The 25,016-nt window shown below is 36.7% G+C and overlaps 1 protein-coding gene across 2 annotated transcripts in view; it reads left to right on the top strand.

The window, feature by feature from the left end:
• Positions 1 to 25,016, top strand: part of CRPPA (CDP-L-ribitol pyrophosphorylase A) — a 305,237-nt gene that overhangs the window by 122,559 nt on the left and 157,662 nt on the right. For both annotated transcript variants that reach the window (XM_044246136.1, XM_044246137.1), the window contains exon 6: positions 21,673 to 21,770. In XM_044246136.1, coding sequence (XP_044102071.1) covers positions 21,673 to 21,770 — 98 coding nt within the window. The remainder of the gene's footprint in view (positions 1 to 21,672; positions 21,771 to 25,016) is intronic.

Below are 25,016 nucleotides of genomic sequence, written 5' to 3'. Positions count from 1 at the left end.
GTGTCTGTTTTTGTGCCAGTACCATGCTGTCTTGATGATGACAGCTTTGTAGTAGAGCTTGAAGTCTGGAATTGTGATGCCACCAACTTTGGCTTTCTTTTTCAATATCCCTTTGGCTATTCGAGGTCTTTTCTGGTTCCATATAAATTTTAATATTATTTGTTCCATTTCTTTGAAAAAGATGGATGGTACTTTGATAGGAATTGCATTAAATGTGTAGATTGCTTTAGGTAGCATAGACATTTTCACAATATTTATTCTTCCAATCCAGGAACATGGAACATTTTTCCATTTCTTTGTGTCTTCCTCAATTTCTTTCATGAGTACTTTATAGTTTTCTGAGTATAGATTCTTAGCCTCTTTGGTTAGGTTTATTCCTAGGTATCTTATGGTTTGGGGTGCAATTGTAAATGGGATTGACTCCTTAATTTCTCTTTCTTCTGTCTTGTTGTTGGTGTAGAGAAATGCAACTGATTTCTGTGCATTTATCTTATATCCTGACACTTTACTGAATTCCTGTATAAGTTCTAGCAGTTTTGGAGTGGAGTCTTTTGGGTTTTCCACATAGAGTATCATATCATCTGCGAAGACTGATAATTTGACTTCTTCTTTGACGATTTGGATGCCTTTAATTTCCTTTTGTTGTCTGATTGCTGAGGCTAGGACTTCTAGTACTATGTTGAATAGCAGTGGTGATAATGGACATCCCTGCCGTGTTCCTGACCTTAGTGGAAAAGCTTTCAGTTTTTCTCCATTGAGAATGATATTTGCGGTGGGTTTTTCATAGATGGCTTTGATGATATTGAGGTATGTGCCCTCTATCCCTACACTTTGAAGAGTTTTGATCAGGAAGGGTTGCTGTACTTTGTCAAATGCTTTTTCAGCATCTATTGAGAGTATCATATGGTTCTTGTTCTTTCTTTTATTGATGTGTTGTATCACATTGACTGATTTGCGGATGTTGAACCAACCTTGCAGCCCTGGGATAAATCCCACTTGGTCGTGGTGAATAATCCTTTTAATGTACTGTTGAATCCTATTGGCTAATATTTTGGTGAGAATTTTCGCATCTGTGTTCATCAAGGATATTGGTCTGTAGTTCTCTTTTTTGATGGGATCCTTGTCTGGTTTTGGGATCAAGGTGATGCTGGCCTCATAAAATGAGTTTGGGAGTTTTCCTTCCATTTCTATTTTTTGGAACAGTTTCAGGAGAACAGGAATTAGTTCTTCTTTAAATGTTTGGTAGAATTCCCCCGGGAAGCCATCTGGCCCTGGGCTTTTGTTTGTTTGGAGATTTTTAATGACTGTTTCAATCTCCTTACTGGTTATGGGTCTGTTCAGGCTTTCTATTTCTTCCTGGTTCAATTTTGGTAGTTTATATGTTTCTAGGAATGCATCCATTTCTTCCAGATTGTCAAATTTGTTGGCGTAGAGTTGCTCATAGTATGTTCTTATAATAGTTTGTATTTCTTTGGTGTTAGTTGTGATCTCTCCTCTTTCATTCATGATTTTATTTATTTGGGTCCTTTCTCTTTTCTTTTTGATAAGTCTGGCCAGGGGTTTATCAATTTTATTAATTCTTTCAAAGAACCAGCTCCTAGTTTCATTGATTTGTTCTATTGTTTTTTTGGTTTCTATTTCATTGATTTCTGCTCTGATCTTTATGATTTCTCTTCTCCTGCTGGGCTTAGGGTTTCTTTCTTATTCTTTCTCCAGCTCCTTTAGGTGTAGGGTTAGGTTGTGTACCTGAGACCTTTCTTGTTTCTTGAGAAAGGCTTGTACCGCTATATATTTTCCTCTCAGGACTGCCTTTGTTGTGTCCCACAGATTTTGAACCGTTGTATTTTCATTATCATTTGTTTCCATGATTTTTTTCAATTCTTCTTTAATTTCCGGATGACCCATTCATTCTTTAGAAGGATGCTGTTTAGTCTCCATGTATTTGGGTTCTTTCCAAACTTCCTCTTGTGGTTGAGTTCTAGCTTCAGAGCATTGTGGTCTGAAAATATGCAGGGAATGATCCCAATCTTTTGATACCGGTTGAGTCCTGATTTAGGACCGAGGATGTGATCTATTCTGGAGAATGTTCCATGTGCACTAGAGAAGAATGTGTATTCTGTTCGTTTGGGATGAAATGTTCTGAATATATCTGTGATGTCCATCTCATCCAGTGTATCATTTAAGGCCTTTATTTCCTTGTTGATCTTTTGCTTGGATGATCTGTCCATTTCAGTGAGGGGAGTGTTAAAGTCCCCTACTATTATTGTATTATTGTTGATGTGTTTCTTTGACTTTGTTTTTAATTGGTTTATATAGTTGGCTGCTCCCGCATTGGGGGCATAGATATTTAAAATTGTTAGATCTTCTTGTTGGACAGACCCTTGGAGTATGATATAGTGTCCTTCCTCACCTCTTATTATAGTCTTTGGCTTAAAATCTAATTGATCTGATATAAGGATTGCCACTCCTGCTTTCTTCTGATGTCCATTAGCATGGTAAATTCTTTTCCACCCCCTCACTTTAAATCTGGAGGCGTCTTCGGGCTTAAAATGAGTTTCTTGGAGGCAACATATAGATGGGTTTTGTTTTTTTATCCATTCTGATACTCTGTGTCTTTTGATTGGGGCATTTAGCCCATTAACATTCAGGGTAACTATTGAGAGATATGATTTTAGTGCCATTGTATTGCCTGTAAGGTGACTGTTACTGTATATTGTCTCTGTTCCTTTCTGATCTACCACCTGTAGGCTCTGTCTTTGCTTAAAGGACCCCTTTCAGTATTTCCTGTAGAGCTGGTTTGGTGTTTGCAAATTCTTTCAGTTTTTGTTTGTCCTGGAAGCTTTGTATCTCTCCTTCTATTTTCAATGATAGCTTAGCTGGATATAGTATTCTTGGCTGCATGTTTTTCTCGTTTAGTCCTCTGAAAATACCATGCCAGCTCCTTCTGGCCTGCCAGGTCTCTGTGGATAAGTCAGCTGCCAATCTAATACTTTTACCATTGTATGTTACAGACTTCTTTTCCCGGGCTGCTTTCAGGATTTTCTCTTTGTCACTAAGGCTTGTGAATTTTACTATTAGGTGACGGGGTGTGGGCCTATTCTTATTGATTTTGAGGGGCGTTCTCTGAACCTCCTGAATTTTGATGCTTGCTCCCTTTGCCATATTGGGGAAATTCTCCCCAATAATTCTCTCCAGTATACCTTCTTCTCCCCTCTCTCTTTCTTCTTCTTCTGGAATCCCAATTATTCTAATGTTGTTTCGTCTTATGGTGTCACTTATCTCTCGAATTCTCCCCTCATGGTCCAGTAGCTGTTTGTCCCTCTTTTGCTCAGCTTCTTTATTCTCTGTCATTTGGTCTTCTATATCGCTAATTCTTTCTTCTGCCTCATTTATCCTAGCAGTGAGAGCCTCCATTTTTGATTGAACCTCATTAATAGCTTTTTTGATTTCAACTTGGTTAGATTTTAGTTCTTTTATTTCTCCAGAAAGGGTTTTTATATCTCTGGAGAGGGTTTCTCTAATATCTTCCATGCCTTTTTCAAGCCCGGCTAGAACCTTGAGAATTGTCATTCTGAACTCTAGATCTGACATATTACCAATGTCTGTATTGATTAGGTCCCTAGCCTTTGGTACTGCCTCTTGTTCTTTTTTTTTTGTGAATTTTTCTGCCTTGTCATTTTGTCCAGCTAAGAGTATATGAAGGAGCAAGTAAAATACTAAAAGGGTGGCAACAATCCCAGGAAAATATGCTTTAACCAAATCAGAAGAGATCCCAAATTGTGAGGGGGGAGAAATCCCCCCTCACGATTGGGTGAGGGATCTCCTCTGATTGGGATCTCTTCTGATTGGGATCTCCCAATCTCTTCTGATTGGGGTCTCTTCTGATTTGGGGATAAAAACTGGTTCAAAAAGAAAGAAAAAAAAAAAGAAAAAAGAAGAATTAAAAAAAGATTGAATTAAAAATTCAATCAAGAACTAAAAAAAGAATTAGAAAAAGAGATTGAAGAGATTGGGATCTCTTCTGATTTGGGGATAAAAAGAGGTTCAAAAATAAAGAAAGAAAAAAAAGAAAAAAGAATTAAAAGAAAACGAATAAGGAAAAGTAAAAAAATATATTAGATAAACTAGTTAAAAAAACGTTAAAAAAGAAAAGGGTAAAAGTTAAAAAAAATTTTAGTAGAAGAAGAGAAAAAAAATGAAAAAGAAAAAAATTAAATTAACTGCAAGACTAAAAAATCACAGGGAGAAAGCCATGAGTTCCGTGCTTTTCTTTCTCCTCCTCTGAAATTCTGCTGCTCTCCTTGGTATTGAAACTGCACTCCTTGGTAGGTGAACTTGGTCTTGCCTTGATTTCTTGTTGATCTTCTGGGGGAGGGGCCTGTTGTAGTGATTCTCAAGTGTCTTTGCCCCAGGCGGAATTGCACCGCCCTTACCAGGGGCCGTGCTGAGTGATCCGCTAGGCTTTGCTTTCAGGAGCTTTTGTTCCCTGAGCGCTTTCCGTAGAGTTCCGGAGGACGGGAATACAAATGGCGGCCTCCTGGTCTCCGGCCCGGAGGAGCCGAGAGCCCAGGGCCCCGCTCCCCAGTGCGCCCTCAGCGAATAGCTCCTAGTAACTCCCGTCTGCCTGACCTCCGGCCGCGCTCCGAGCTCACCGAGCCTGCGACCTGTTCAAGGCAACACCGAGCTGTGAACTTACTGTCGGCTCTGACTCTGTAGCCGGGTTTCCTGTTCCAATATCCGCAAGCTCTGCAACACTCAGACTCCCCTGATCCTTCTGTGACCCTGCGAGACCTGAGGTCACGCCGACCCCGTTTGGGCTTCGCCCCGGTTTAGCCTCCGGAGCAATGTCCCTCAGCGGAACAGACTTTTAAAAGTCCCGATTTTGTGCTCCGTTGCTCCGCCGCTTGCCGGGAGCCGGCCCCTCCCCCCGGGATCTATCTTCCCGTCGCTTTGGATTCACTTCTCCGCTAGTCCTACCTTTCAGAAAGTGGTTGTTTTTCTGTTTCTAGAATTGCTGTTCTTCTTCTCTTCGATCTGCTGATGGATTTGCAGGTGTTTGCAATCTTTAGATAAGCTCTCTAGCTGATCTCCTGCTAGCTGAAGTAGTCTCAGCCTGCTACTTCTCCGCCATCTTGACTCCTTCCTCGTTTGTTTTTAACTCTTATTGTTTTGGCACTCCTAGGTTGGGTGCATGAATATTTACAACTGTGTCGTCCTCTTGCTGGGTTATCTCCTTTTATTATTAGATAGTGTCCTTCTGTCTCTTTTTAAAGTCTTTGTTTTAAAGCCTATTCTGTCTGATACAGTGTTGTTACTCTGGCTTTCTTTTGACATCCATTTGAGTGATCATTCTCCATCCCTCACTTTTAATCTGCAGGTGTCTTTAGGTCTAAAATGAGTCTCTTGTAGGCAGCATATAAATGGGTCTTGTTTTTTTTTTTTTTTTTTAAGATTTTATTTATTTATTTGACAGAGAGAGATCACAAGTAGGCAGAGAGGCGGCAGGCTACCTGCTGAGCAGAGAGCCTGATGCGGGACTCGGTCCCAGGACCCTGAGATCATGACCTGAGCCGAAGGCAGCAGCTTAACCCACTGAGCCACCCAGGCGCCCGGGTCTTGTTTTCTTAATCCATTCTGTTACTCTGTGTTTTGATTGGAGCATTTAGTCCATTTACATTCAAAGTAATTATTGATAGACATGTATTCATTTCTGATTCTTGTGTTATATGGTTGTTTCTGAAGATTTTCTCTGATCTTTTCTTGCTTTCTTTCATGTTCTGTTGATTTTCTTTAATAATCTATTTGGATTTCTTTCTCTTGATATATGGTTACCATTAAATTTGTATATAACCTCTCCTGCATATAGCAGTCTATGTTAAGTTGATGGTTGCTTAAGTTTGAAGCCATTCTTTACTCCTTTCCTCCTGTTTTAAGTACATGTTGTCATGTTTTCCACTCTTTTATTTTGTGAGTTTCTTGACTGAGGTTTTTTTGTTTTTTTGTTTGTTTGTTTTTTATTTTTTTATTTTATTTTATTTTATTTTTTATAATTTTTTTTTTTAAAGATTTTATTTATTTGACAGAGAGAAATCACAAGTAGACAGAGAGGCAGGCAGAGAGAGAGAGAGGGAAGCAGGCTCCCTGCTGAGCAGAGAGCCCGATGCGGGACTCGATCCCAGGACTCTGAGATCATGACCTGAGCCGAAGGCAGCGGCTTAACCCACTGAGCCACCCAGGCGCCCTGTTTGTTTTTTAAACAGAAATACTCATTTTTACTGTTTTTTGTTTCTTACCTTCAAACTGTCACTTCTGATCTCTCCTTTTCCTTCAAGGAATTCCCTTTAATATTTGTTATAGGACTGGTATAGTGCTCATGAACTCATTTAGTTGTGGTTTGTCCGGGAAACTCTTTATTTCTTTTTCTATTCTGAATGATAGCCTTGCTGTATAGAGTGTTCTTGGGTACATATTTTTCACATTCAGCACTTTGACTCTATCATGCCACTCTCTTCTGCTTGGGAAGGTTCTGCTGAAAAATTCTCTGGTAGCCTTATGGCATTTCCCTTCTATGTTACTGTTTCTTGTCTTGCTGCTTTAAAATTTTTTTATCTTTATATTTTTCCAATTTAATTGCATTATGTCTTGCTGTGGATCTGCTTTGTTGATTTTGTTGGGATTATCTGTATGTCCTGCATCTGGATATCTATTACCTTCCCCAGATGAAGTTTTTAGCTATTTCTTCAAATTTTATTTTTGCCCCCATTCTCTTTTTCTTCTTGGACTCCTGTAATATGAAGTAATATGGAGTTACTGTGTTCCCTAAGTCTATTCTCATGTTACATAGTTCTTTTCATTCTATTTTGTTCAGCTTGATTAGTTTCCATTACTCATTGTCTTCTAGTTCATTAATTTGTTCCTTTCATGTATTGAGTCCTTTATCTCTGCTATGTTATTCCTTATCTCTTTGTTAAGGGTCTCACTTATGTTTTCCACTCTTTTTCTCAAGTCTAGTGAGAATCTGTATGTTCCTTGCTTTAAATGCTCTATCCAGTGTGTGACATAGCTATTTTACTTAGATTCTGGCTATGGCCTTATCTTATTTCATTTGGGATAAATATTTTTGTCTTCTCATCTTGTCTAAGTCTCTATGCCTATTTCTTTGTTTTAGGAAAATCAGCTACAACTCCTGTTCTTGAGGATAATGATGTTCGGAAGAAGATGTCCTGTAGTGCCCTTCTGTGCAGTGTTTCCTGTTCCCCATAGCCTGGTGTTTCTATGAGTGTCTCCAATATGTGTTGTGTGCACTCAGCTGTTTTGTCCTCTCTGCTTTATCCTTCAGGCCAGTTGTCTGCAGAGTCTTTACGTCTGCTGTGGGCAGGGTTTGGTTCCGGAACTGTGGCTTTTTCTACGTAGGGGTTCTCTGGTCTGCGTGTGATGAGAAGCAACATTCTCAGTTCAGAGCGTTGAACAGAGTTCAGGCTCTGCAATGTTCCCAAGGGATTAGGCTGGCCTTCAGGGGGTAGGGCCCACTGTAATGGGATCGAGGCAAGTGAGACTGGAAAAGGTAGTTCTACTGAAGCCCAGGGGAGTTAGGGCTTGGTGTAAGCAAGTGAAGTATAGGTGCTGTGCTAGTTCCCTGTATGTGGCCCTGTTCTTATGCTGAGGGATGGGAGAGGGAGATGGTGCCTGCCAGTTCCTTTGTTCCAGGAGTTGTCTGTCACTGAACACTGCCTCTCTGGGAAGTGCTCTGAGATGAGCACCTTACTTCTCCAATGTGTGCCCTGGGTTCTCTTCAGATTGCTATTTCTAAGCTGTCTGTTGATGGATTGTTGGTTTTGCCTTCTCTCTAAGAGCAGCTCAGTGCCCTCAGGGCTCTGTCCCACCCACACTGGCTGACCTTTAAAACTCCAGTCTTTAAGCTCTACTGGTTGCCAGAAGTCATGAAATTGGTCCCCTCCTGCTTTCCAAGCCAATTGCTACGGAGATTCAAAGCAGCATTTTACTACTATTTTTCCTAAAGTAAAGAGTTGGTTCTGGTCATTGTTCTTTATTATTTAATCCTTATAGGCTTCTGTAAGTGAAATTTAAAGCAAACTTTTCCAGAGAGTAGTGTGATTAATAATCTCAACAAGATACTGAAATTACAGGATAAGTTTATAAATAGCTACTTAACAAAGAGGTATTATACTTTGGACACACAGCTGGTTAAGCCCCCCTACCCCCAAGCCTCTTCTGCTTGCTCAGACGTACCCAAACCATTAAAATACTAACAGATGCCAGCAGTAACATATTTTATCTAGATTTACATATGACATACAGTCCCAACCAAAACTTAATTTAACATGCTGACAGATCCTATCTTGACAAAAGGAGCAGTATTTTTAAATTTTCATAGTACCCTCATGGAATTTTAAAATAAGAGATTACATTTATTTTCTACCATCATCCTTCAACTAATCTTTTAATATATTTAATTTTGTGGCTAAAAGCTGTTTAAAAAATTGTTTTATTCTTTCTGGATTATAATTGTACAAACCCAAGAAAGCTTGTTCTATAAAAAAAGCCTCATGATGCCTCTTGTCATAGGATGGTTTATGTAAACATGGGAAAAGAGTGAAAACAGAAAATACTTTAATTTTTCAGTGACTTTAGTTAATAGTCGTTAAAAATAGTTAATATTCACATAAAAAATGTTTCCTATTTGTTAAATTAATGGACTTTGATTCCTCAAATACAACATCTATTGATTCAGAATCTTAAAATATTTTCTGAAAATGGGGTTTTTTTCCAACATCACGGATAGAAAAGCAATTCTTTTATTATTAAGCATTTTTGAACAGGTAAATTATGAATCCCCATATGGCTGCTTTTGTTTGTTTGTAGGAAAGCATTTGAATCATTTTGTGCTTATACATTGAAAGTAGCTGAATGTACTTATAAATTGGCTCTGACTGAAAGAAATAAAATAAAATCACATGTGAATAAAATAGATTCAGTGTTAATGAGAACTAGGAAGACTCATGAGAACTAGGAAGACTCATTGTGATATTATGTGTTCTATGCATAGGAAGAAACTAATGCCTTATTATTTTTGTGATTCATATTTACACTTAATATCATTGTAGTTTAAGTGCAATATATTTTTAATCTTCTTAATCAAATTGAAAGAATGAGAAACTTTAAATCAGGTTTTCTCCATCTGTAACTGGACAGTGTTCTGCATCTGTGGTATGTCTTCATCAGGTTTTTCTTGTTAAATATCCAGTGATGGCACCATTTATGTCATTAACCATGCTTTTTGAACAATGCAGTGTGACAGCTAAGATTTACGTAGAAACTATAATTTTTGATGTATCTGGCTTTTGACTGTGATTCTTTATTTTCCACATTTTCACATTAATACCATAACTTCTTTGTACATAAGTTTTTGTTCTTCACTGTCTTGAAAGCAATACTGTGAGTGTATCTTACGTGAATCTGTAAGAACATTTGCGTCAAGCTTTAATTAGTTAGAACAGGAAGGTTGCAATATAATTTAATAGCAGTTTGGTTTCTTTGGAATCTTACTGTAAAAAAATGTAAATTAGAAAGTTAAATATTTGGGTGAAGATTAGAGAAAGTAGAGTGCACTTTAGTTTTATAATTTCTTTTATTTGTCACTAGTGAGATGTTAATTAAAACATAAGGAAGTTAATTTGTCATATTCAAAAACTTCTAAGGTCACAGTGAGTTACTAAGCAACTAGCTAAATAAGACTTGATAAGACAAAAGCCAACCAATTATACTTGACTCTGATGGAGGTAGAATTTAAAACAACAAAAACTCCAAACAAGATGTTTATGCTTAAAGAACGATACACTTTGTAAATATACTGGTTGTCATTAGGCTTTAAAAATTGTATTTCCTTTAAGTTAATTTCTTTTAACTCAGAATATATACTTTGGAAAACAATATATATATTGCATCATTTACTTGGAAAATAGTAGTATGTTACAGGTAAAAACATGTTCAAGAGACGAGGTGTCACGTTAATGCTCCTTACTTGTAGTTGTAAGGTAGGAAACTTAATCCTGATTTCAGTGACTCATTTAAAAATGTGGTGAAGATCTGATCTAACAAATCTTGAAAAAAAATCTCCCTGTGTATCATTACCATTGCCCTTCATTTGAAACATGTATAATCAACAGTAGCGATAACTTCTTAAAATGAAGACCATTTTAACCTTTTACAGTGGGTATGTGTGATGTCTTTTACAAGTCTCTCTGTATCATCCCTGTTGTCCACTTGTCCTGTAGACATGGCTTGTTGGTTTTTTTCCTTTATTGGCCATATGCTGCCTCCCTCTCTGTTCTAAAAGTTTCCTCTTTTAAGATATTTAGGGAAATCTGAGGCCTTTTCCTATCTATTAAAATGAGACATGGACCTCAGGGCTCAGCAGTTGTGATTCTGTTTAATACTATTTTACAGTCTTTGCTGTGAGAGAGAAAATATACTCAGATCGCCTGTTGACTGAAGGAATTAAAAAGTGAATGGCAGATGACTGTCATTTTGAATGGTTTAGGACTGGAAACATCTTTTGGATGTGAGTAATGTTGGATTTTATACAGTTGTTTATTTATCTAAGAATACTAAAATTTTGGCTTAATAGGTCAGTGTAGTAAATAATGAGCCTTGATGAAGTCGTGATGTTAGATCTAAGAAAACAATGCTGACCTGGATTTTTTGGCCACTTGGTGGTGGAACTAACTGGTATTTAGATTTGCCTCTACTCGGCGATATTTGAAACCTTGTAAAACACACCATCCAGACCACTCTTGAGCTGTTACTGATTATTACTTTTTAAAATAGATTTTATTTATTAGAGGGCTGGGGGAGGAGCAGAGAGAGAGGGAGAGGGACAAGCAGACTCTGCACTGAGTGCTTGATCCCAGGTCCCTGAGATCATGACCTGAGTGGAAACTCATGACTGAGCCATCCAGGTGTGCTGAGTCCTTACTGATTATTCATTGTAGGCATATTTCTAGGTATTCGTTGATCCTTTTAGTGTGTCTCTGAGTCTTTCATGTGATAGAGAAGGGTGCACATGTTAGAAAACTTTAATATTACTGTTTTTCTGAAATTCAATGGGAAGACTCCAAATTTACATGTATTTTCTAATAGATGGAGGAGACCCATATAGTTCATGTATACTAACAGGTCCAGTGTTCAAGGACAATAAGAGGAACCTTAAAAGATGAGTATATTACATTATTATTTTTTTAAAGATTTTATTTATGTCTTTGTCAGCGAGAAGGAGCACAAGTAGGGTAAGGGATGGAGAGAGAGGGAGAAGCAGGCTCCCCCCTGAGCAGGGAACTCTATGTGGGACTCCATCCCAGGACCTGAGCTGAAAGCAGATACTTAAGTGACTAAGCCACGCTGGCATCCCACATTATTAGTTTGACCTTATTCATAAACTTCTTTATATGGTATCTCTTACTTCCTATAAAGGACTTTGGAATAATACTGGAGTTAAATATTTTTGACATATTGTAAATGAATATATTTTGCCAGACCACATACCCATGAGTATATTATATACTAGTTTTTAGACTCATTTATAAACTTAAAAATTTATACATGATAGCTCCCGTTTCATATAGAGGACTTTAGAATAACACTAGAATTAAACATTTTTTGACAACATGTTGTACATGAAAATATTTTGCTAAATCATGTATCCTAACAAAAGGTGGTTAAATTTTAGATTGCAAAGCATATTAAACCAGGGGATTAAAAGCCCTGAAAAAATTCCATTTGTACTTATGACTTCAATGAAGCTTGAGAGAATTTCAGGAGTTTGTCAGATGAATCTGGTGATCTATTGAAAATATGGACATTCTGGCTATCATGCTAGGAGTTCTTTCCTGCTCTCTCCAGGGTAGATGGTTGGAGTACTGATAATGTTTCTGCCTCTCTGCTACTATCAACTCTGTGAAGAGCAAAGAAATTAACAGAGGCAGAGGACCATTTTCTGTTGGAAGGAAGAACTTCCATGTCTTTTCTCACTTTAATTTGGAACCAGTAGTACGTAGTTGTACCATAGGAAAGTCTAGCACAAAATGACAACTGACCTTGTGAGAAATTGTCCCCTATTTTATATATCTTCATGTGTTTCAGTAAATGCTTAATTGGTTTTGAGATTTGAGAATGTTGTCTCTCTAGTACATTGTGAACCACTGAGGCAGCAGACTTCTAAGTAAAATTCTATGTCTTGAAGCATCTGAATTAGGGTTCTGTTGGAGAATATTCTTAAGTTGTTAATAAATATGCAAATGAGACTGTGGGTTTGATTTTTTTTTTTTAAGATTTTATTTATTTGACAGAGAAAGATAACAAGTAGGCAGAGAGGCAGGCAGAGAGAGAGAGAGAGAGAGAGAGAGAGAGAAGCAGGCTCCCCGATGAGCAAAGAGCCTCATGCGGGGCTTGATCCCAAGACCCTGAGATCATAACCTGAGCCAAAGGCAGGGGTTTAACCCACTGAGCCACCCAGGTGCCCCTGTGGGTTTGATTTTGAAATGTTTACATGGTCTCTACTCTAGTGGTGTAACGTGGATAATATTGTTCTGTTCTGTTAGATAAGCAGCCATTGACAGTAGTGTGATCTTTTGTGACTGGGTAGGCATGTAACGAGCACTTCATTTCAACCATGTTTCAGTGACTCTGAGGTACAGTTGATTGCAAGTGATATTTTTATACTAAGGGGTAAAGATAAATGCTATCAATAAAACTAGGGTAGAAAGTTTTATGATTTAGAAGCTTTATTTTTTCATTTTAAAGAGAGCGTGTGCATGGGGGTGGCGTGTGGAGCGGAGGGAGAGAATAACTTTAGCAGACTCTTTCCGAGTGCATAGCCCAATGTGGGGCTCGATCACATGACCGAGAGATCATGAACTGAGCTGAAAAGTGAGACGCTTAACCAAGTGCACCATCCAGGTGCCTCTAAAAGTTTAGAAACTTTCATAAAAAATCAATTGAGTTCTATATTAAGGCATAGAATTTTATTATAATCGTTCTTGGGTAAAAAGACATAGTATTCTGGTTCTGGGTAAGGTGGAACAAGAATCCCTTATTCTCCCACTGAATGAACGTGAACAGAGTAAATAGAATAGGTATTTAGGTATTTGAGGTTATGAATAAAGTAGTAGCAGGTAGAACAGTGAATAATACCGAACTTTCCAGTACTATGTAATGATCAGTGAATATTATCATTTTGTTCCTCTGCTATATCCTGACTTGGATCCAGTGTGGCCCAAAGCTGCCAAGTGAGCATTGGAGTAGGCAGAGTTCCAAGAGAAGCCCCCTGACTCTGGTTACATAGGCAAGAAGGAATCTCCTAATGTTCCAATAGTGAAGATTACCTTTTTTTTTTTTCCCTCCCTCCTCTAATGATTATCTTCCCAAGCAAACCTGTGGCTGTAGTGGCACTGACAGTGGCAACAATGGATGCCCAGAGATTTATAAAATTCTGAGAGAAGTGACATTGTTCTAGTGTCAGAATTGCTGTGGCTTGAAGAGGTGGGGCGAACACTGTTGCTGTTCTTGCTGTCTTTCTTTTGCTTAACTTTGCTTCTGGATATAGTCGTGGGAGGTGTGCAAAGTGGGATAAAGTCCCAGCTCTCTGGTAGAAGTGCTGAAAAGGGGTACACTAGAGAGATGGAGTGTACAGGAGAGACTTGTGCAAGAGAATATTACCTAGATATTCAGGATATAATCCAAGATGAGTGGGAATACAAAGAACTATGAAAATAGAAACTTAAATTGGGAAAGAACCATTTAGAGGCTCATGTTGAGATGACACTAATGTTGGGAATTACCTGGCAAATACTTTAAAGTCCTGATTATAAAGATGGTGCAAATAAGGGGAAATTCTCTTGAAAGAAAGACGTAGAAAATCTAAAGAAAAGCCAAATAGAAATTCTAGAACTGAAAAATACATCAACCAAAGTGAAAAACTTACCAAATGGCTTAATAACAGAATAGAGATATCAGAGAAAGTTCTAGTGAAGGTAAGGTAGATCATTGGAAAATTTTCAATCTGAGCTACAGAAGCCAGAGGTTGAGGGGGAAAAAGAATAGTGCTCCAATGTCATGCATTGCTGATGGTAAGGTAAAATGGTACAGCCAAGCTGGAATGCTGTTTGAGAGTTCTTAAAGAGAAAAATGTATATTTACCATATGAGCCAGAATCCTTTCCCAGTGCATTTACCCTAGAGAAAGGAAACCTTACACCCACATAGAAAACTATGAATGTTTTATGGCAGTTCTGTTCATAATCTTCAAAAGTATTTAGCAGTCAAAATGTTCTCCTTTGGATGAATTGATAAAATGTGGTACATCTGTATAATGGAGTACAACTCAGAAATGATACAAACTGTCAATATGTCAAATAATTTAAATCTCAGAGTAATTCTACCCAGTGCTGGATGATATTCTCAAAAGGTTACATTTTGAGTGATTCCATCTGTGATAGTCTGAAAGAGACTGAACTATAGAAACAACAAAAATCAGAGTTTGCCCACCTTGCAGCAAGGGTGAATACAGAGATGACATGAGGGATTGAACAGCTTGGTATGCTGATGTGGTGGTTACACAAATTCATAATGTGTTAAACTTAGGGAAATGACACAGAGGTAATTGTAGTGCATACCCATGCAGAGAAAGTTAGAGATCAGTATATCTTCATTTGGCCCTGAAGGGTAGCATTTCTAAGATGTTATTTAAATTTCAGGAATGTTACACAGCGGAAACATTGGGCTTTTAATTAATGAAATAAAGTAAGTCTTGGAAGTTTGCCAGGTACTTAATTAAAAGCAATGAAGAAAAGACTATATTTTCCCCTACTATAATGTCATTTTTTATTAAAACCTCTTAGGCCTTAGCATTTGGAAGAGAAGGATTTGCTAGAAACTGCAGAGAATCTTGTTTATTCCATGAATGTATGAGACTACCATTTGACTGTGTGGCTCCAGTTAAAAAAAGTGGGAAAACTCCTGAATTAGGAAATTACTTATTTTGATTATAGGTTCTATCAGCATGTGGAATGTTTGAGGTTTTCATTCTAGACCAGATTGCCTGGTTTGAATCTTGACTCTTCAGTTTGTTAGCTGAATATAATCCCAGGCAAATCATTTAAATCTTTACCTGTAAGGAGCACATGATAATTCTGCCTGCATCGTAAGATTTTGGTTAGAATGTACATTTATTATAACATTTTACATAATATTTGTGAATTACCCAGTGAGAAATCATCCAGTGTTTGGCTGAGTTACTCTGGGGCTCAATTTTTCTTACTGAAAGGGTGCTAATATCATTTATTTATTAGTAACAGCACTTTTATGAACTAGAATTTAAAGGACTCTGTGGTAAGTTGAATTTGTAATGCTTAGCACCCTGTGAATAAAAATAATGTTCTTGTTATCGATACTTTTAGCTTTTTACTTAATTTACTATTTTTTAAAATTATTCTTATTTTATTATTATTATTTTTTTAAGTAGACTCCACACCCACCAGGGGACTTGAATTCAACTCCCTGCATCAAAGGTCAGATGCTCTACTGACTGAGCCAGCTAGGCACCCATCACTTTCCTCTTAATTTAAATGTTTAAAAGTTTACCTATTGTTTTAACAGTTTGTTAGGTATCCTTATGTGATATAGTGAAGATCTTTATCTTGTCCCTTGATCTTATAGAAAGATACTTCCTGAATGAGTAAAACTATAGACAAAGGACTGGTGTGTTTATATAAATATTTTTCTACTTCTGTTTTTTAAAACGTTTTGCTGTCAAACCACAGATAACAAAAATCCAAGCCAGATCTGTAGCTTAAAGAGTAATGTTCTTATCTGTGTAGTATCACACAGATCACGAATAAAACTTTGCCACTCATATCAGAGGCTTTTTCTTTCAATTTTATCCAGTTAAAACCTGTTCCCTCTTCAAAAGTAGTAGCTATCAAGATTTTACAGCAATTTTCTTACTTCTTCTGAGCTTTATCAGATTTACATTTCTAGACACTATGGTTTTAGGGTGTGTGTGTGTGTTTCAAAGACCTGGTAAGTCTCACTTACTCTATGAGTTCCCCATCCTTTTATTCCTTTTATTTTGCTTATGCTTTGTCTTTTGCTGAACCCAGCCTGTTTGATCTGTAGATTTTTGTCCTATTTTGAATTTTGAGGAGTATATTCTTGCATGGAGCAATTACGCTTTTTTTTTTTGGTCTTCTACAAAGTGACAGCTGGCTCTAGAAGCTTAATCACATTTAGTTTCATCTCTTTAGTAAGACTAGAGGTGGTATGAGTTTTTAATTAGGACATAACAAATGTCTAGCCATCTTTCATTTTCTGATGATAGCAGCCATTGATATTCATTGCCTAGATTTGTTATACATAGTGGGTGTGGGCACTGTAAATTATGTTGACAAGTTCAAAATCTACAAAGCCAGTGTTACGGTTCAGGCTATAAGGCTGGCAGGCTGCTGTAGAACCAGGAAAAGCCAGTATTTTGGTTCTAAGATGATTAAGCAGGCAGTTCCTCTCTTACACCTGGCAGGTGAAATCTTTGTTCTATTCGGGTCTTCAACTAATTGGATGAGGCCCATCCACATTAAGGAGGGCAATCAGCTTTGCTTACTTTACCAGTTTAAATGTAAACCATCTAAAAATACCCTCACAGAAACACCCACATTATGTTTGACTAAATATTTGAACACCCCATTGCTCAGTCAAGTTGACATATGAAATTAACCAGTATAGTCAATAAAAGTAAAATCAGAGTACCTTATTTTTAGCATAATTACTATTGACAATTATAGGTATACCTTAACCCTTTAAAAGTTCTCACACATGGGGATGGGATAATAACTGAAAAATTTGGGTTTATTAATTAATGCTTACAGCTTTTTAATACTAACCTGTAGACTACAGGTCATGTTCCATTGGAATTTTCTATTAAGTCACATTGAGTTGTGTGATACCTGGATACTGTATATAAATAGTTTTCAATAAATGAAAGTATGTGTTTAAAAAAAAGATTTTTTTGGAGGAAAATTACCCTTCAGGTTCAGGTATTGAAATAACTCATTTGTCACAACCATCCTTTTAGGAAGATTTTAAGAAGATACTGTATAAAAGAGTACAGTGACTAAAACTTAAAAGTTAATATTGGCAATAAGGTTGACAGGTCAGGTATGATCTGAATTTAATTCCAGTATTTTTCTAATTTATCTTTGTATCTTTTTGAGGGGCAAGAAAAAAGTTTAGATTCTTGTAATAGAGTTTTTATGATTCCGGGAAGCAGAACGATTTTATGGTCCTCCCCCATGCTATTGTTGTGTTTATTTTAACCTGGAACAATTTCTAAGAAGTGGTTTACTAATAGTTAGAAAAACAGAGTAACATTTCTAAAGACTCCTGTTTTTTTTTTTTATTTCATTATTAACCTCAAGGAAGTTGTTAAATTCTTTGCTTTGAGAAATAATAAATATTAATCATATTTGGAAAGTTTTGTGCTTCTTGTGCTTCATGAAAAAATGAATTTGAAATATTATATATTTTTTCCTCTCTCAGTTGGGGGATATTAGAATAAGTGTGGAATTGAAGGAGTTTGAATTTATTTGAGCCCTGCTTCTCTAGCTACATTCTTTTCAATTTTGAGTCTCCACTTACTTTGCACAAGCATAGTCTCTGCTGTTATCTGTTGTTGGTGAAGATCTTAAGTACATTAACATTAACCCAATTAGGGTTGTCTGTGTATGTTTGTGGGATTATTAGTAGACATCACATGAGAGAGATGCTTGACCCTTGATCTAATGGGTAAACTCATATGTGAATGATCAGTAGGTATCCATTTTAGTTTCAAGTTCAGGGATTAAACATAGGACTGTTACTCAAGTTGTGTATTTCATTGTTATATATAAATACTGCATTTAGGGTAAATATTAAAACTTGAGAGGTATTAGTGGGACAAAATTGAGATGGATTTTAAAAATTTATTTAAATTCAATTACCATAAAATATATTATTGGTTTTAGAGGTAGAGATAAGTGATTCATCAGTCTTATATAATACCCAGTGCTCAGTACATCACCTGCCCTCTACCCAGTTACTCCAGCCCCCTCCCCTCTAGCAACCCTCAGTTTGTTTCCTATGATTAAGAGTCTCTTATGGTTTATCTCCCCCTCTGATTTCACCTTGTTTTATTTTTACCTCTCTTCCCTATGATCCTCTGAGTTGTTTCTTAAATTCTACAAATGTGTTTTTTTAAAAACAATTTTATTGTTTGAAAGAGAGAGAGAGGGCACACTTGTATGCATGAGTGTGAGCATGGGAGAGGAGCAGGGGAAGTGGGAGAAGCAGACTCCCCACTGAGCAGGGTGCTAGAGGACTGGGGGCTGGATCCCAGGACAGTGAACTCATGACATGAGCTGAAAGGAAGGGTCCAATGCTTAAGGGACTGAGCCACCCAGGAGTCCCCCGCCCCTCTTTTTCTTCAAACAAACACTGAGATAATTAAGATCGCAGGGAACAATTGAAATGAGAGATGAGTCATATCTTTAGTCGACAAAAAGAATTTTAATTTGTAATTTTTGTTGAATCCATGTGATTGTAACAACATTTATTATGTGAACACTTATTAAGGATTTACTTGGAGTAGGCACTCTATGTAACTTTAGGTATATTAACTCATCTAAATATTATCACAATCTCATAATGTTGGGTCCTTTATTCAATGTTTCCCTCATTTCTTTTATATTTATAAATTCTGTGTAGAAAGTTCGGCTCTACATAGAAATTAATTTTTCTATGAATATATGAATATAATCATACATCAAAATATTGTTAAAATATGAATATGCTATTTACAGAATTTTTTGGATATTGAATTCGATTCCTATAGCATTTTAACAATTGCATATGGCTTAATAATTTAACAAATATTATTGAATGCTGAAGAATTGCCTTGTATCTGTAAGTGATGAATGTTGCATATTTTTTCTTATATTGCCTTTATAACATTGGGCAAGAAATGGTTAAATTGTGAACTCCAGTGAGCCATGCAGGTCAGAGTAGGAATTGGGTGGATTTGGGTTCTTTAAAAAATTTGACACTAGAAATCTCAAAGGCAATTGACTAACAAAGCTTCTTTCTCACAACTCAGGAGTTGCTTCTGATGGGCAACTGGTGCTGAGAACCGTTGAATTTGGGAACTGGTGAAGATTCAACCTAGTGTGTAGAATGTGAATGGCACTGGATAGGTCGAGGATTTTATATTACTAGAGGAAAGGACATCTTAGTAGGGACAGTGGACACTGTAAAGAAAATGACAAGTCTGGCACAGACTACTGTGGAGTACAAATAACTGGGAATTACAAAACATTGGCAGACAGTGTAGAAATCACCATGATAAGAGATTTACCTTACTTATTTTTACATTGCCTTAAATCTAGGTTTTTTCAGTTGGTCTTCCCTGAATTGAGTGGTGAATTTATTTTTTATCCAGTTTCACTGAGATATAATTGACACATAACATCATTTAACAGGATGATTTGAAATAAGTATGTATTGTGAAGTGATTAACACAGTAAGATTACTACACCCACCACATCCAGTAGTTAAAATGTTTTTTAAAAGATGAGTTTTAAGGTCTCCTACTATATGCATGTGCATGTGTGTGACACATACATATACACATGTACATATACATAAACATATACATTCTTTTTTATGCTTTATTTGTTTTGGAGGGCAAAATATTTTTTATTTTAGTATACTTTGAAACAAAAGATGAAAGAATAGTACACTTAGCTTGCATTTGTCTTTCACCTAGATAGACCAGTTCACCCATTGTTTATAGATTGTCCCCTTTGCTTTATCATGTCTATCCATGTTTTCTCTTTCTTGTTTGGCTGACAGAATTGGGATTTAGTTAGAGGGTGTTTGCTAAATTTATGGTAATTTGTTGTACAACAAACACAAAAATAAAAATGTGCTATGTAATTCATGAAACTTCATGAGAAATAACAAATGAGAAATTACAGTAGAAATTACAAAATGTTAAATGAGAGGAGAAGTGAATTAAATCTTTTAAATGGAAAAAGAAATAATTTAAACTGAATGAAAATATCACAATATGTGAAATAAAGCTGAGGCTGTGAATTAGAGGAAAATTTAAGGCTTTATATGTAATCAGATAATAAAGGAAAAGCTGGAAGTAAACAATTTAAGCACCTTTTTCAAGAAAACAGCAAACTAAATCCACAGATAGTAGAAGGAAGAAAATAATGGATAGTAGAAATTTAAGAACTAGAAAATAAACATACAAGAGAATCAACAAAACTTTTCTTTGAAAATGTTAATAGAATTGATAAAGCCTTGGCAAGAGTGATCATGAAAAAAATTCTTTCTGTGAAGTCGAGTTCCTGGACTCTCTTACATGGCTTCAGGAAATAAAGGGTCATCATGAAGATTGGTATTGATCGAACATATAGCTAGCTCCAGCACCATAAAATATTCTTGATAAGTGGGAAGAAATAATAGTAGGAGTACTATTAATTGGTGAGATTGTTAATATTTTAAAAGGTCTATTGTCCCCAGCTTTGTTAGAGAAATGATAAACTATCACTATATCAATGTTTATGTACACCAAATTATATAACGCTGTCCATGTAAGAAGCGGCTGGGTTAAATGCTAATCAGATGGGTTTCTTATTTAAAATTCAGCCTTTTTTCTTTATTCTTCATTTAATACCATGCAGCATCTTCTTATAGATATGACTTGCTTTTTTTTTTTTTTCTTAAAGATTTTATTTATTTATTTGACAGAGAAAGAGAGGATCGCAAGTAGACAAAGAGGCAGGCAGAGACAGAGAGGGGGGAAGCATGCTCCCCGCTGAGCAGAGCGTCCGATGCGTGGCTCTATCCTAGGACCCTGAGATCATGACCTGAGCCACCCAGGTGCCCCCATGCAGCATCTTCTTCATTGTCAGCAATATAGCAATTTCTTATATAGCCTTTTAGATCTGTCACTATAGATGAAGGCTGCATATCTTTTGAGAGTGTGCATGCAGAGTTAACAAAGGTGAATATTATTAGGTCATATGTTTTTGAATCAGATCATGTCAAAGAGGTCTAACAAATTTGAAGAAAATTGGTTTAGCTCTTTTTACTTGTGGTAACACTTAAACGGGCAGGAACTTAATTGTGTTTACCAAATAGAGAGGAACGCTAAGGAAATTGCAGTACTCACCCAGGGCGCTAGGGGGCACAGTGAGCTGGACACAGCAGCTATTGTCTAGCCAGGCAAGGGGATCTGCATGGGAGATGAATTTTTATAGGATTCCTAGGAGACTCCAATAAATGTAGGAGGATTGAATTGTTAAGCCAAAATGGCTTATTTCTGTCACTCACACAACTTTCTGGTTAGCTACCTACATGAAGTTGAATACATACCTTTATTGATGGGTGGTAATGGGTAAAGGACTTAGCAGTGCAAACTCCAAGTGATTTCACTGGCATGAAGGTAAAACCTTCGTAGTTAGACAGTTACGAATAGCAGTTAAGCCTTGATTTTAGTATACTAGTGCTTTGTTCCATTTTCTGTTTGAAACTTAATATATTTTTTTTTAAATCTCAGAAAGAATTTCACAACACATTTGCATAATTATGGACACAAAAGAAGATGAGAATCATGTAGGCCATCATCTTGAAGAAATACTAAAAAATGAATTAAATGTAAGTATTCAAAGGTTGAGTTTCATGACATCAAAAAGTTGAGTTCCCTTTATTCCCCATTTTTGAGCTGATGAACTTCTTAGTTGAATTCATAATCGGGCTAAGGAAATGGAAGAAGGAGTAATAAGTGTGAGGAGGTCCATAGGAATTATTTGTAACTTTTACCACTAACGGCTTGGTCTATTTACTTCATTGACAACTTTTTGTCTTGAACTGTTTTGTTGGACAAAATGATTTTATTTAAGTCATTTCCCTGTTTCTCTTAAAATGTGTAACCATCTATCAGGGCTCATGATGAACAAGTGACAACCTTTCAACAGTGTACACAATCAAATTCTACTTAAAAGCCAAAGGAAAAAGTTCATTTTAGTGAATTTTATCATGATAGTGCAGTTAGAAAGGGAACGGGCTCTGTTAGTACTGTCTGTGCTCAGATGGCAGATTTTTTACTTCCTAATTTCCAAATAACTATAAACTTTGAATTTAAAGTTTAAATTTGAATAAAATTTCAAGTACTTCAGAAAGCATCTGGCTTGTAGTAAATTTCTGGTGAAGATGAAACTGTAATAATTAAACTTTTGACGATGAGACAGATGTGTTTTAAGTAATGAATCCTATTAGTTTCCGAACTATAGTCCTGATTTAGATATATGAACTGTAAAGCACATAGATCCCTGGAATATATAAAAATTTAGTGAACAGTAGTTTGGGATTAGTTCTAGAATCCAAATTTTTACACTTGATATTAGCCAAAAGGCTGAGAAGAGATAGAGTCCAAATTTTTAACAAGGTCCTCCAGGTGTTATTAATGGCACTTGGTGCCAAATTTTACCAGTAGCACTTGGAGCAACAACTCAAAGCTGAAAGAAAATGATCACCATATCCAGTGTTTCCTAGGAGCAAATGTTATACTACAATCTACTCTTCTTTATTGCTTCTATCCATTGACTTTTTGGACATTTCCCCTTCATCCTTGGAAATTTTAGCATCTTGTGCTTTCTGCTTTCTGCCTCAAGTTCACCTGTTAAGAATCTATTCTTAAATTCCATTCCCTAGTTGCACAGCTGCATCTTGCAGAATATTTTACTGTTGGTAACTTTCCACTGTCTGACCCACTGAAGCACCCTTTTTGCCTCAAAAATAATCTTTTACCTTTGGGTAATCTCTTTTATTCTTTATCCAGTCAATGCAGTAGTCACTGAGATGGGACCGTGAAAGAATATTACTGGAGCTCTGCATATCAGTCACTCTGAAGTTTAGAGCATTGGGTTTTTATACTCTTGTTGAGTACCCAACTGTTTTATTCTGTGTGACTAATTCCTTTATTGGTCTTTCTGGTATTGGACCCTGCAAGAAGTCCTTTTGATTACAATTATCATAGTATTCACTTTCTTTTGCTTCTTTTTCTGTATCTGTTTAGTGCTGAAACACTAATTTAATACTAAATACTGTGTGTATTTAGGGGTACACACAGTAGTACATGACTGGCCTGGTGTGATTTATTCATCACTCTGACCTCTTTTTCCTTTTTTTGTCCTTACCTTTTTCATTTCCAGAGATCTTCATCTTCCTGCCCATTGGGTCCAGTCTGCATATTGCCATCATCTTAACTGTGCTGACAAAGTAAATACTAAGGCTATTTCTTAACTTCTTACTAGAATGTTTTGTCATTCCATATCTTTTGCTGACTTGCCCCTGCTCATATTGGAATTTTAAAGGAAACTTGAGTTCCCCATCTTCTCCCTTTCTTTTGGCTACATTTTGTTTTATACCCTTCCTTGCCTAGTTTAGTTGTCATGTTCTAGCACTTCAGTGGATCATGGATCTTCTATCAATATCCTCAATTCCTTTGTCCTTCAAATGTACCTCTTTGGTTAAAACTTCATCTATTAATCTAACTTTTAACTTCTTTAAGCCTTAACTTAAACTTCATATTGCTAGAGAAAATTAAAATACAGAGCAGATTGTTACCATTAAAAAATACTGGTCTCCGTATATATATACTGAATATTTTAAAGCAAGTATACTATGATTGCATATTCAACTGCCCACTTCCTCTGTGAATATTTTAAACCTCCTGAACTTTGCTCAGGTTTTCTTAACCTCACTGTTGGTATTTTGAGCTAGATAATTCTTTGTTGTGAGACCCTGACTTCTGCTTTGCACACTGTTGAGCAGCATCCTTGGCCTATATTCACCAGATGCCCCTCGTTGTAGCAAGTAAAACATCTCCAGCTATTAGTAAATATGGCCTGGATGGGGCAAAATCCCCCTTTCTGTTCAGGAATGCTGGTCCAATCCTACCATCTTCACTGCTATTGTTAGACATGGTCGTGTCTCCAACTTCAGAGCATAATTATGCACTCCCACATGGCAACATCCCTGTCTTCTTGACTCTAAACCTCTGAAGAGTCCTACATCAGTAGCCATGCTCTTACTAAGACTGTTTCCTCTTCAGAGCTCTGGTTCCCCTCCCTCCACTTACCCTATTGCCATCAATATCCCAGCATATTCAAGTTCCTTCCACTAACTGAAATTAAACAAAACAAAAAATCCTCTTAAGTCAGGTTACCCTGAAGTCATCCTTGATTAGAATAATTTAACTTCTCATTCCTTATTTCACTCTAGCCTGATTTCCAGTCCCACCTTCCTCAGGAGTTACTCTCAGCACGATCCTCAGTGACCCTTTGGGCAGTCCACAAGAATTGATCAGTCCTTACCTTGATGTATCGCAGCACTTGACCCTCTTGTCTAATACTTTCTTCCAGAAGGAATCTCATCCCAGTTTTATAACACATTGTCTTTCTGAACCTCCTTTTTTGTTTGTGGCTTCATCTTAGTTTTGTTCATAGGATCCTGTTCATAAATTTTAGGTTTTCCTATATAGGTGAGTGGTTTTCTCTGTAAAACCATGATGATGGGTTCATATATTGTCTGCTTAATAGAGATAAAATCATTCTCTAGCCCTGTGTTTAATTATTCACCAGCCTGTGTTTCAGATCTGTAAATTCAATTAGAAGTTCCTTAGACCCTTAAACTTTCATGTTAGAGTTAGTTAATATTTCACAAATTCTTGTTCAAAGCAGTTGTCCTCCATCTGCTAAGGTTTCAGCTTCTGGCGTGTGTACGTTTTGCCTAGTCCCTTAAATCTGGTGTAATCTTTCACCCATTCTCCGTTTCACCCATGAAGCAAATAAAATTCCAAAACAGGTTTTGTGAGACCTAAGTCTAGGCACAGCACAGCCA

This window comes from Neovison vison, chromosome 4 (genome assembly GCF_020171115.1).
Source record: "Neovison vison isolate M4711 chromosome 4, ASM_NN_V1, whole genome shotgun sequence".
NCBI classification, from domain to species: Eukaryota; Metazoa; Chordata; class Mammalia; order Carnivora; family Mustelidae; genus Neogale; species Neogale vison.
Note: the sequence above shows the minus strand (reverse complement) of the source record. Positions and strands in the feature narration are given on the sequence as shown.